This window comes from Tamandua tetradactyla, chromosome 15 (assembly GCF_023851605.1).
Source record: "Tamandua tetradactyla isolate mTamTet1 chromosome 15, mTamTet1.pri, whole genome shotgun sequence".
Taxonomy (NCBI): Eukaryota; Metazoa; Chordata; class Mammalia; order Pilosa; family Myrmecophagidae; genus Tamandua; species Tamandua tetradactyla.
In genome coordinates this window covers 6,764,457-6,778,390 of record NC_135341.1, presented here as the reverse complement: position 1 = coordinate 6,778,390, position 13,934 = coordinate 6,764,457, and the positions used below count along the sequence as shown (strand labels likewise).

Here is a 13,934-nt window from a genome sequence, read left to right as displayed (position 1 = left end):
TTACGACTTCATTTGAGAATTATCAAATCATCAAATTTTAGGCCTTTTTGAGACCTTATGATGGAAAGCCTAGGAAATTTTCTAATCATAATGTCCATATCTAATATAATCCAGTCAACCATGTTTTCTGGAATAATTGGAATGATGGAATATTCCACATTATTTTACATACCGTATAGGAGAAAACTAATACCCAATGCAAGAATGCCAATTTTCAAAGAAACCAAATACCACAAAATATACTACCACTAAAATTATGCTAGGCATGTTTCATTTTTTTAAACATCAGAAAGTTTCTCAAGATCTTACAGTATATTAAGCTCATCCTCATAAGCAACATTCCTTCTATATCAAGGTATCTGATCTCATAGTTATGTGCAAATTTTGCTTAATAAAGTATTCCTAGCTTAACATACTAGCATCTTTACTTGCTTCTTCCTTCATTAGGAGAGAATTCAAATAGAAAATGGAACACTTACCATAATGATGCTGAATGTGTCAGATTCTGGTGTCTACCAATGTGCTGCAGAAAACAAATATCAGATCATTTATGTAAATGCAGAACTGAGAGTATTAGGTAAGCTGTTCATTTATAACCAAATAATTTTAAATGACATTTTAGCAAGTCAGATTATATGTAATTGGAGCCAATTTTTTTGTGACTTAGATATTGCTTTCCTTTTAAATAACTGGAAATGTCTAAATTAGCTTTTTACAAAATGCATGATGGGTAATTCTTATTCTGCTTGGGCAATATACTAGGATTTGTGAAAGTGAGCACCATTGGTGCTTCCAAACCAGAAGAGGCTCCTCCAAAGCTGATCGTAACATGAGGTTTTGAATACAGCTCAAAGTATAGCCATTAGGAACGTTTTCAGCTGAAGACAATAAATTAAGGAAAGAAATACCTCACTTTTAGTTACTTAAAACAGAAACTCATTTTGTCTCTTAACAACTGATTTAGGGGTGACTGGCTGCCAGCCACCCTCCTTGTAGTGCTGTCAAGCACTACAGCTTGACAATGTTATTCTTTAAACCTTTCCCTCAGGCCTTCAGTCTCATGGTTCAATGATGGCTGCTGTAGCTACAGACATCAAGTCTGTACTTCAGGCATAAGAAGAGGGAGAGAACAGAACTGACCATATCTGTCTTTTTTATTAGAAAAGGAAAAAAATTTCCCTGAACCTTTCTTGTCTCATTGACCAGAACTGTGTTACAAGACCACCCAGACTTCAAGGGAAGCTGGGAAAATATGTCCTGAAGGTGGAAGGTAAAGAGAGTAACAGTTTGAGAATGATGTTTTAGGATACCAACTGGTGTTGGGTGCCACAATACATGACACATAGATAATAATTTTCAACCCTTCACTTTCTTAGTTGTAGGTTGAAAGAAAGGAAAGGACCCTCAATAAGAGACAGAGTTTTATGAGCTCATGGGTTATGAATATTCATTAATTTGTTCATTATTTCAACTGCTACAGTTTAGTGAGCATCTTTTATTTACCAAATACTAGAAATATAACTACTAAGAGCGAAGTGGTCATTAACTTCAGAGAGCCTGCAATTTCACTGAAAAAAATATTTTTTTAAAGACGATGAGTATTATGATCAAGAATTTAGTAGGTGTTATCAGAACATACTGCAAGATAAACAGGGTATTCTCTTTAATCTGAGATGAGAAAAATGAGCATTCAGTGTTCATTTAAGGGTAGATAAGCACAACTGAAAGCCAGAAGCAAAAGAGCCCAGAATTTCTGAAAGAACTTGAGTAGACTTGGTTCTTTACCTGGGAATGGGGACTGGACAGAGGGGAAATGTATCAGACATGGATGCACCCCAAGAAGTTTAATAATTTCAGACACTCCTCAACTGCTGTTTGTTCAGAATTTTTTAGTGGCAAATAAATAAAGCTGAAATTGACAAGGTCTTAAAAGAAAAATTCTTGTAAAAGTCTGATTCTATAGAAGTTGGAACATTTACATTTTGTTGGTTAAAGGCATGACACGGAGAAAGCTGACTTACACAGTATTTCTGATTTATTTCAGTGATATTTCATTATCCCTTACCTTTATGTAAATATTTTTCTTTCACATTTAGGATCATTATCTTGGCTTCAATCAGTTTAATGATTTCCCAGATCAGGTTAAAATTCCTTGTTTTGTTTCTTATGCAAACATCTCCACCCTCTTTATTGGAGGTGCTTTTAGGATGTGACTTTCTAACTTGCTTCACTCTTCCCCAACCCTATCTTGATTTTGTTGTTATAATAACTACTAGCAACACAAAAGTAAATTGTTTACTGAGCACACACTTTGTGCCAGGTACCATGCTTATGCATTACAAATGTTATTTCATTTAACCCTCATTCTAACGTTCTCAGGTAATGTCTATTGTCATTTTCATTTTACAAATGGAAGCCGAGATTCTGAAATGTTAAATCAATAACTGGCCCCAGATCACCTTGAGTGAAGTAGGTTGAAACAGAGTTCTAGCTACAAATATTAGATTCTATCTGGTATGAAAGGAAGCCACAGATCACTAAATATTAATAGAGTAATTTAACAATTTCTTTTAAACCTTGTTTTTAGCTTCAGCACCTGATTTCTCCAAAATTCCTATTAAAAAATATTCAGTTGTTCAAGTTGGTGGAGATATTGCTATTGAGTGCAAGCCAAATGCTTTCCCCAAAGCAGCTATCACCTGGAAAAGAGGACTGGAGAGCCTGAGACAAAGTAAAAGGTAATTCAATCTTTATTTTTAAAATTTCCACCTTTTTGATAAACTTTCAATGGCCTATCCAGAGAAGCTAAAATTTTTTATCTGATAATAAAAATAAAAGGATCTTATAATACTAAGACCTGATTGTTTAATTTGGCTATAATACTTTCGGTATATGCACTTGTAATAGATACTTTCGAGAAATCTTTTAAGACCTTTTTCTGTATTCAGGCTGAAGGCTTTTTCCTGACCTGGCCTACTGAGAAATCAGTGAGCAAAGCATTACAAAAAAGAGAGAGACACGCATATGCACACAGCTGGTGTTGGGGCTTTAAATAGTCACACAGGTGTTCACTCCATGACATAATAAATTCACCACATGCAAAAACATAGAAACGTTCCTGTAGAAAAAGAAGAGAGTTTCCTTCCATAATGGATGTAGTTTCGAGACACTGGATCACTGCTGTTCTTGAGTTTTGGCAAAACAAAACAGGTATATTTCTCTACTTATAATTCACCTCATTGTGTAGCTCTATATCACAGTGTAGCTCTATTCTAATGACCCATGTGTGTTACTAGGTCACTATCAATGCGTTGAAACCCTACTATGAATGAGCCATTGGGCTTGAGATTGGAAAAGGTCCCTTTAGTTCAGTGAATATGGTATGTGTCATGAATTCATATGCATGCCAGGTTGGGCAGCTAACACAAATAAATGAGACAGGCCAGATGAAAGATAGGACAAAGGAAGTGTGGTGAAAATGAGGATTCCTTTGTCATGAAAGATAGACCTACACTAGAGAATGAGCTCTATGCCAGAAAAGGTCAGCCACATCTCACACCCCATGGTTTGTGGGAATATGGGTCCCATGTTGCAGTTCTTCCACTATATTGGGAAAAACTGGAAATATGGAATTTGGCATTGAATACCCAAGTCAGGGGGAAAAAAATGTCTACAGGCTGGATGCAGAGACACCATCTTGTCATTTCTAATCCCAGGATTGCATTTGTGAGCAAAGAAGGCAAAAAAAAGGTAAAACCAAATAAACAGATCTGGGTCGATTGCTTAGAGTGCCCTGGTGGTAGTAACTGCTGCCTTGCAGGCCCACTCCGTGAATATGGGGAGCACATGAGGAGATGCCCAAGCGAGAGCATCCTGTGGGGCATTCCTGCTTTCCTTACCCTCTCTCCTGGCCACAACTCTCTCTACAGCCCTGGACTGAAGCTTTTCCCAAGGCAGGGTTTCTGACAAATTTTTCTTTGTATGCCTTGTACCTTGGCACAAAAATAAAACTTCAATATATATCTGTGAAATATGTGATTGTGTCAAAAAGATGAATGCGTAAGGCATTACTAGCTTTAGAAAGAAGATTTTCTTGGGGAAATGCAAGACATGAGAGCAGATGCTTCAAAATTAAGTTGAACAGGAAGGTGAAAGTAACCCTGTTGCCTTGGCCAGGGTTTAGACCCTTCTTCTGTGTAGACTGCCTAAGGGATTTCCACAAGCTTCCCAGCAGATTAGGATGTGGATTCTTTTAAAATGCGTCCTCTTCCATTCCTGAAATTTAATCAAGGTTTGAATACACTGCCATCGAGCAAGAAAACTGAAAAGATCTCATGGTATTGAACACAACACTGTATAATGAGGGTCTGGATTAATTGATTAGCTCTGTTTCGTTTAATAAAGTGACTCCAAAGTGACTCCTAAAGAAAGGAATGATTTCCACATCTTTTTAGGGTACAATTACAGGGGATGTGGGGAAGACAGAGAAAAGGATGCAGTGTGGGTAGAGGTAAGGAAATGAGGGGAAATGGTTTTGAAGTTTACAAGGAAACCTGCTTTTTAAAACTACCTTTAAGTTTTTTTGTTTTGTTTTGCCTCATGGAGGATCATTCTGGGATCTTTTCAGCCTCAGAACATCTAGGACTCATACAGATGCAGATTTTAGCATCGTCTCCCTAGGATTAAGAAGTGATCTTGTGATTTCTATTTGCAGATTCTTCTTCCATAATTCTTTCCTCTTTTCACTAGGATTTCATTATATGTTTCAACAAAGCCGAACAAAATATTTATCTCTTGAATGTTGAAAAAATATATATTGGATTGTAAAACTTTCTTAAAAGTTGGGGGAGAAAAATAGAATGTAGCAATTACAGAGTTGAATCTTTGCCCGATACTCTGAGCTGCAATTTGCGAAGGTCACACAGCCAGCTCCATGAGACTTAGTCTCTCTGGACAGCCTATCCTTCCCCTCTTCTAGAGCCTTCTGACCTGACTGCTTTCATTAAGTGCATGGCTTCAAGCTGCTTATTGGGAAACACAGTGTCTATGCTTCTATTTTATGTTGGCTGGATGGCTTTTTTTTTTTTTTTGGTACTTTTATCATGGGAACTCCTAAATCGGTTGAAAGTAAAAATTAGAGAAGTAATTTTAAAAATGAAGAAGAACAAGAAAGAACAAAAATTTTAATAGTATTTTTTTAGAAGTCCAAGAAAGAAAGAAAAGGACATCATTATTTACTGTAAAAGTAGGATGATATACCAAAGAGAGTTCACAGCTTCTACTCTACTCTAATTAGAACATAACTTTGAACAAGTCATTTGTCCACTGTAGGAAGCATTTCATCTTCCTGAAATATTAGAGAGAGCCAAATGGTTTCTTTCAGGCTATTCAGGCTTAAGATTAATTGCTTCTGTATTTTTGGTTTAAGTCATAAGATAGTAACCAATCTTCTTTTTTTTCTGATAGTTATTAGAACCTTCCTCCTCAAATTAGTGTTGGCAGGATAAAACCCAAATCCTAAAAAAAGTAAGTGCAATCAGATTGCAAACAACCACTACATTTGAAGAAATGTTTGAGAAGAAGAATATTAAAACAATAGGTAATGCCCCTAAACATTTCCTCTGACATTTGGTATATACGAATAAAGATCATTTGATTTGGTGAATGTGTGTATATTTTTAAGTATGTGTGCATGTGCGTGGAAGGGAAGGCATCAGATTTCCAAAGTAAAGAAGATTGAACTTATATATTCTAGGAGCACGGATCTAGTATTAGGCATAGAGGTTGGTTGGGAAATTAATTTCTCAGTTTGAGTAACAAAATTCAAGGTTTATTATATATGTAGATACACTGTTCCTTGTTATATTTGGAACTGGCATTAGAGATCATCCTAAACCCAAGCACAGACTGCTGAGTCCCAATACATATATTTTTTTTTTTTTTTTTTTTTTTAAAGAGAGAGGGAGGAAGGGAAGGAAAGACAGAGAAGGAAGGAAGGATGGAAGAAAGGGAAACATTTTCTTGTTTTTATTATATTTTGTTTTTGTTTTGTTTGTTTTTTACATGGGCTGGGGCCGGGAATCGAACCGGGGTCCTCCGGCACGGCAGGCAAGCACGCTTGCCCGCTGAGCCACCGCGGCCCGCCCCCCAATACATATATTTTTAATGGCATAACTGATTGATCCTTTCTCTTAAATAACAAAATGAGTATAATTCTTACTCTCTCATACCTTTGTTATAGCATGACACAATTATATTTGTAAAAAGATTAAAAGAATTAGAAACAGGAAAAGTTTAATTTTTCCCAATGGTTCCAAGCAGGAATTTTTTTTACTTCTTGACCTTGGAAATACCTATGTGGGGAAAATTGATGTTGCAATCTCTGTTATAAAACTTCTGTTTCATTGTCACTAACTCATGCAGCCAATAAAGTATAAATACTTAGAGATGGTTGAGCACAATGTAAAGAAGCCTATACAAAACAGCTTGACTATATTGCCTACTTATAAAAAATGGTGGCACAATTTGTATTTTGACAATTTCTTACAGCTTTACATTAACTGGGACAACATCCATCGCATAATAAGTGATAAAATTTAGATTAGGTGACAAGTCTTCCATCTCTATATCCATATTTTTCTTCTCTGCACATAATGGAGAACATAATCACTTTTTTTTTTCAAAGGGCTATTGTCACATGATTTGGCCTAATTTGATGTGTCAATAATTTATATCAAGAAACTTTTCTTAGTATGCTTAGTGTGTTTCCTATAGACCTATGTGATATTATTGAAGTCTTAACCGTTTTAGCAGTTCTATCTTTATAGCAAGTGTCTATATTCATGACAGGCTGTCAGAGCAGAGAAGATTTCCTTGAACTAAAAATAGGTAGATGACATTACAGTGTCCCAAGGCTGCCTAATTTCCTGCTAGGAATGGATTTCATGCGACATCTGTCTCATTCTTTTTGGAGCTACTAGTGGTCTAGAAATAGTACCTAAATTGGAGGGAAACAAAAGATATGTTCCTGTGGGAGGAAACCGTGATGTATTTCAAAATGTTCTATATTAGGAAGTAGGAAGCAAGGGTTCTGTCCCCCTCTGTCATTGATAAGTGGTGTGATTTTGGGTAAAACCATCAGGCTGAACTTTTTATGTTGAGATTACCATTTCTCACTTATAAAATATAGATTTATTTTAAGATGAAATAAATATGAAAAAACTTTTAAAAATATTAAAACTATATCCATGCAGTGGCTGCCTACACTGAGATTATATATTAGAATTTAATATAAAACATTAACCTGACCGATTGAAATTGCAAGTTCTAGCATAGTTATAATTTTATAGGTAAAGCTATATGGGTCTAATGATCTGTTATGATGATAAAAAACTAAGCCAAACACGGTGATTGTTGTGATTTCTGAAAACAGCTAAATCGTTCCAGGTGGTAACAGAGAGTGTTGGCAGCTAGAATGTAAACTGCACGCAGGCAGGATCTTTTATTTCACCATTACAGGCCCAGTGCCCAGCATAAACCTGGGATATAACGTTCAATAAGCATTTTCTGTTTTACTAAATCAACAAAAGTTAAAATTCATTTTGTTTTATTTATTTCTTCTGATTTTGAGATTTTGCAGAGAAAGCAAAAACTTATTGAAAATTAATAGGCCTGTGATGTGTTCATTCATTCATTTTGCATTTATTTACTGTGCACCTATTATTTACTGTGCACCTATTATTTACTGTGCACCTATTATTTGCCAAATACTGCACTAAATGCTGTGGAGAAGGTGTTTAAACTAGATAGCTAGATGGCACAAATAATTCCCCTTCCTCTTTCTTAAGCATCTGTTTTTCTTTAAAGTTATTTGGAATTAAAAAAAAAATCCAAGTTCAAGTCCCAGGTTCACTTCTTATTTGATTGGTAATTGTAACAAGTCTTTTAACTTCAGGGGTCTTCACTTAGTGCCTTTGAAAAATGGATAAAATAGTATTCTCCTCATTTTGTGTTTTCTCAAACGACATACCATGTATGAAAAGGATGGGGAAACGTACACATTTATTGCTGTTATCCTAACATTGAAGGAGCGATCAGTTGTGCAGACTTACCTCTCTCTCTAGCAGCCAGAGGAAACACTGTAAACTGCCTCATGGAAAGTCAAGATGAATACAGATTAGGCTTATCTCTGCAAAGCATTCTGAGGCAACATAGGGAATCAATTCCACATCTGCTAAGTTTGATTAATCGCTTCTTTTTTTCCCTTACGGATCTACTTAGCAAGTGAACTGACAGAAATCAAAGTCCTAGATTTGTCTCTTTATGCCCAGCTACTGCTGTCTACCTGTTCAGCCATCACCTCTGGAATTTAATAGGAAATGTTTACCTGCTGGACAGACAGTTCAAAGTTGTCCTCTGACAGGTAGTATTAAATATGATGCCTGATCACCTGAGGTTTGGTCATAGTGGACATACCTGCTCTGAAAAATAAAAATAAAGAGCTGGAGAGAAGACACATTTCCCCTATTATTGAAAGATTAATGATTGGATTATTATTTTTTTCTTCCTCGTTTTCCTTAAAAAATTCAGGAGCATGTCAGAAAAGTTGTTAATAATAATAAAAGCAACCATTTTGAGCACCTCCAATATGCAAGGCAGTATACCAAGCACTTTTTTATATATCAAAAAATTAAAGCACTTTTTGTTTTTACATTTGGATACATTTCTGAGGGTCAAAGTTGTCACAGGGTATATGGCTTGTGTTTGTACCACTTCAACCCTAGTGATCTCAAAGAGCTAAAAACAAAGACACTTCAAAATGCATAGAGAATCAAACTCACTCAGTCTTAGAGATTTTATTCCTTGACAACTGGCCTCAGAATGTGACTATATTCCACAGGTATGAAGTAGAGGGATATGGCCATGCACATGCATGCATACACACACACACATACACATAGATGCATATAGAGTACATATATGTCTGCCACAGGCCCTGTCACATCATAATGGAATCTGTGTGCTTTATCATACAATGATGACACCATTGAACACTGCATGGTCCTGGGCACTTGGCAAAAGGTATGTGCTACATGGATTATGTGAACCTGTTATGTGGCATGGAGGTTAGCAGTGCAAATTCAATATTTTTGTCTTTAAGCACAAAATTCAGAGAAGGCCCACTCTAACTTCATCCATTCACCCCAGCCCACAACACCTCCAAGACCTTCCTCTTAGCATAATATTGAACTGGGGGTAAAAGGCAGGGAAAGTGGAGAGAGGGAAGCAGAGGTGAGAGAGAAAGGGATGGGTGAAAATGATGGGATGCCTTTTTTAAGGCAGCAGTGAGCCATTTTGCAACAATTGGCAAGCAGGCTTCTCTACCCCTTCCTCCTCCTTGCTGAGCTTCCTAATGGAACAAGCAAATAAACCTAATTTTATTTTGTATCACCAACTACTTAATGTAATAGTGCTTAGTACATCAGGTAGCATGAGTATCAAATAGGCAAATGAACCATATGTTCCCATGTTTAAGGGAGAATGACAGTCTGCATAATGCCAGGCTATTACGGTCTCCCTTCTGTGCTGCCTCTGTGTAATAAAGTTTTAAATTGTTCATCCTCAGTTCCTGAGAGCCTTGTTAAGGTGAGCCTTTCCAGGGGAATACATGCTGAAGATGTCAAGAGCTATCTGATACTCTTGCCTGTGTCACACAAAGATGTAATAGGCTAAAATCCTATGTGTGCCCTTGTCAGTCTTGCCCTAGTTATTTCCTCTTGCCAGCCAGTCCTTCTTTCTTTATCCCCACTGGCCTACAGCAGGCTGGACCATTGACCCTTTCATACAATGAGTGGAGAACTGCCTGCCTGTCATGATCTGACAGATCTCCAGTTCATTAAAGATGTAAAGCCTGCCTTTAAACCCAGACTGCTTAGCTTGGTGTATGCTATTTTATACTGCCCTGTGTTGGTTTATGGTTAGAGAAGTGCCCTATTTAAAATGTTTTAATGGTGTGCAGTCATGCCCTGTGGCTTTCAACCAAGGGCAAATATGCCAAAGCAAAAAAGTTCAGCAAATAATTAACATCTTCTTGTAAACGGTTACACTGTGTCTCATGGAAAAAGTTGTAAGCTTCGTTGTAGAATTACTGTGGATTCATAGGCTGCATCAGTAGGTTTAAAACTTTATAATGCAAAAGAACCTTGTTAAAAATGTAGCTCTCAGACCAATCTTAGAATTTTGATTCAGTAGATGTGAAGTAGGGCCGAGGAATCTGAATTTTTATAAGACCCTCCTTCATTCCTTGTGCTCCGAAGAGAATCAGAGGCTGTTGTATGTCATTGGCTTAGTGCATACATATATACTTATAAAATAAAACTTACTTTATCTCCATTCCCCTCTGAACTTGCTTCTTATTCTGAAAAGGTCAGTGCTTCATCTTTTCTTACTGTTGAGGAGATGCAAGTCTTCCTTCATTTAGTTTCATTTTGGAAATAAGAATGCAATTAAATACAATTAGCCTTAGAATGGTGTCCACTTGATTTTTAGTATTCACTTCTACTTTTGTGACATTTAAAACTTCCAAATTTTACATAAATATTCAACAGCAATAATTCTATAGGTAAAAAAGTTCAATTATTAGTGTATTTTATGCATATGAACTTTTCCTCTTGGTTTTATTTTGGGGTAAAGACATGATTACTCAAAATGTTTAAAGTATAATGCTCCTTACTTAAAAAGAAAATGGTTGCTTGATAGGTATTTGCTACACTTATACCTGCTTTTAGACACCAGTGGGCAGATTAAAAAATAATAGTAATAAATAGAAATAGAAATCACAATCCAGTTGAAAAAATAAAAGCTGGATCAATTTTGTGTGGTGATCAATCTTATTAATATCTTCAAAATGGGGAAAGAAGCTGTCAGAATTGTTCACTCACTGGTTATATTCTTCAAAGTTTCTTTTTGTTTTTTTTTTTCCCCACAGTGAAATTTTTTATTATTCTGAATTAAATTTTATACAAGATCCTGCTTCATATAACAGATAAAACTGAAACTGTCTGGCTAAAGCCCTAATGAGAGACTCCCAACCCTGTGCAATGCTCTCTCCGCTTCCTCTTAGCAGCTGGCAGCCATTAATGTAACAAAGGGTCCCCTGGATCTCTTGAGGGCGTAGTTGGAGAACCACTGATTTCAAGCACATACCTGATACTCAAGTGTGGGTTGTCAAACTATTCGTTTATTTATAAGCAAGGTTGCAAACCAGTTTGACAGGCCTTGAGAAAGATTGTGGGTTTACAAATTTTGAATGGGCTCAGAGTCTTGCGGAGGTAGGTAGGTAGGTCAGCTGTGACAGGGCTCCAAGTATGGGTAGTAATTCTTCCCAGAAAGGCAGTTGTGGGGTGCAGGCTGATTCTGTGAATGTTTTATTCCATACTTAATGTTATGCTTACTGCCATTTCCAAGGTTTAGATATAGACTTCCCCCATAATTCCTAACAACACAGCCAAAGGAGACAGAGCATTTTGCGAGGCATTCAACAGCTTTAACTAATAAAGGGATTGCATTTAGTTAATACCATACATATTGAATTCTTGACCCCATCTCAAGCTGACTTATATAACTAGAAATATCTTCTCCATACTTGACTCTGAGTCCCATCATATGATAATATTAATCATGGTGATGAAAACATTCATTTATAGAATACCCATTTTGAGCAGACAGGGAGTTCGGATTTGACACAAAACATTTGATTTAATTTTCACAACATACCTATGAGGGACTTATTGTTCATATTTTTAGTTGCATAAAACTAAGAGAGGTTAACCATCACACCCCCAGTCACACAGCTAGTTAAAACATAGAGAAGCATGCAAATTCAGGCATCTATGACTCCAAAGTTATGTTCAATCTTAAATACTACCCTGTAAGCTTTTAATTAGCTTTCTGATGTATTATAGGGTCTAACTATGGAGTGAGTTGGATGGAGGCCATACGATGCTGATTATTTTCCTCTTTTCTCAAGGTTAGCATAAAAACTTATCTGAAAACAGTGATATATGCAGTCAAACTATTTTTTTCTACCAATATGAGCTATCAAATATATTTATATGTCATGAAATACTGATGCATGGAGTCTTAATTGACATTAATATAATAAAATAAATCAATCTTTTTAGTGGCTTAGCTTGCCACATTCACAATGTTCAAAAGACTGCCTGCATTTTTAATACGGTACAGTATAATTTTGGTGACATAAGGATAGAGGTTTGCAAATTCGATGATCAAATTTCAACTCCCTAAACTCCAAAAGGAATTGATCTAGGGATGAAATTGCATGTTAAGATGGAGATGAAAAGGTTAGGGTTAGCGCACAAGGAGGCATTTCCAAGTTGGTCTTCTATTTGCAGTCACATTTGTAAGACTACGCTTACAGAGCCTGAGTAATATAATAATTCAGTAGCCAAAGGAGATTCCAAATGGGAAATTTCTTTATCATGTTACTTTCAAAACCTTGCTCAAGGTAGCAAAGGGAAGCATTTCCCAGATAGGCTTATTCAGAAATCACTAAACTACAGCGCTAGAATGAACAGGGATAATAATCACTTAATATTCCATCCCAACTTCCTCACTTTCTCACCTGAAGGAAACAGGGGGACACCCCCCTACCAACCATCCAGGGCTAAATTACTAGTCTAAGGTCATCTGGCTATATTTAAATCTCTTCTGTCTATCTGGAAGTTTGCTGCAGATCCAACCTTACATTTGTGAAATTTCAAAGCCTTGAAAAAAATCGCACAATAGGCTTATCATAAATGTAATGGAAAGCACAGCCAAAATGTCCTCACGTTCTTCGAACCTCTCAGTTCAGTTCTGCACAACTCTCTCTCTCTCTCATTGTCTTTTCAATCAGTTCTCCTCTAGTTATTTCAGGAGGACACATTTTTTTCCTAATTCCCTTTAAGTCTTATATTCACGAACTTCTTCGTCCTTTGCCAACTTTATAATTTCCCATCTTTTTCTTTTGATTTGCTTGGGCTGTAAGGCATGTTAGCATATGAATCTATATTAAATTTCCTTTTGTGTTTTTTGAGGCATCTCAAAATACTGCAGCAAATGGAGACATTTTTCTTTATCTTTTCCTTCTTCTACTGAACAGCTAAATATTCCTCTTAGGCCTACTTCACTGGATTAATTTAACTAAGCTTTCCATCTGATGCTGTTTTGTTAATGTTAAATCACATTTCCTCAAAATTTCATGGGAATCAGCCTAGCAGCACACTTTTCAGCATGCCAGTGGAGTAAAGACGCATCATGACATCAAATAATTATGTTATTTAGCAACTGGTCTTATCTGCTGTCTCCTCATTTGTATAATAAGCCAATCACTCTGAATCTGTGTTTGGGCTGTATCTTGGCCACTGCAAATCTGGCATTTAAATGATTTGCATATATTAAGCAGGGAGACACATTTTGATGCATTCGGAGGTTTGAATAACTGACGGTGATTTCTGCTTTGGGTTTTAGGTCAGTTGAAACAAAGACTTAAGCGTGAAACATTTGGCTGTTCACATCAGTAATTACATACTAGACAAACGATATACCTGTATAAACTAGGTGCCCTGAAAAATTTGATGCAGGCAGCAGTAAGATTTTTATTCCCATTTAAATTAAAATGTGTTTGAATATATTTCTAATCTCTGGGCAACACTTCTAGTCAATCCTTTGCTAATTAAAACCTTTCAGTTAGCTGCATACAGACCCTGATTGTTCTTGAATAACTAATTCATAGAGAGCAGATACTTAGCTATTTAATCTGTTTAAAATATATATTCCTGTAGTCTTCTGAGAGTGGCAGAAAAGGCAACTAAAAAGCACTCATGCATGCCTGTTTCTCCCTTAAGGACTTGAGGCAAATCTGCTTTCTGACA

The 13,934-nt window shown here is 36.4% G+C and overlaps 1 protein-coding gene across 3 annotated transcripts in view; it reads left to right on the top strand.

Annotated features, from left to right (window-relative positions):
- The window catches only part of CNTN6 (contactin 6), a 386,131-nt gene that overhangs the window by 301,360 nt on the left and 70,837 nt on the right, over positions 1-13,934 (top strand). For all 3 annotated transcript variants that reach the window (XM_077128663.1, XM_077128662.1, XM_077128664.1), the window contains 2 exons: positions 448-577; positions 2,588-2,738. In XM_077128663.1, the coding sequence (XP_076984778.1) occupies positions 448-577; positions 2,588-2,738 (281 nt within the window). The remainder of the gene's footprint in view (positions 1-447; positions 578-2,587; positions 2,739-13,934) is intronic.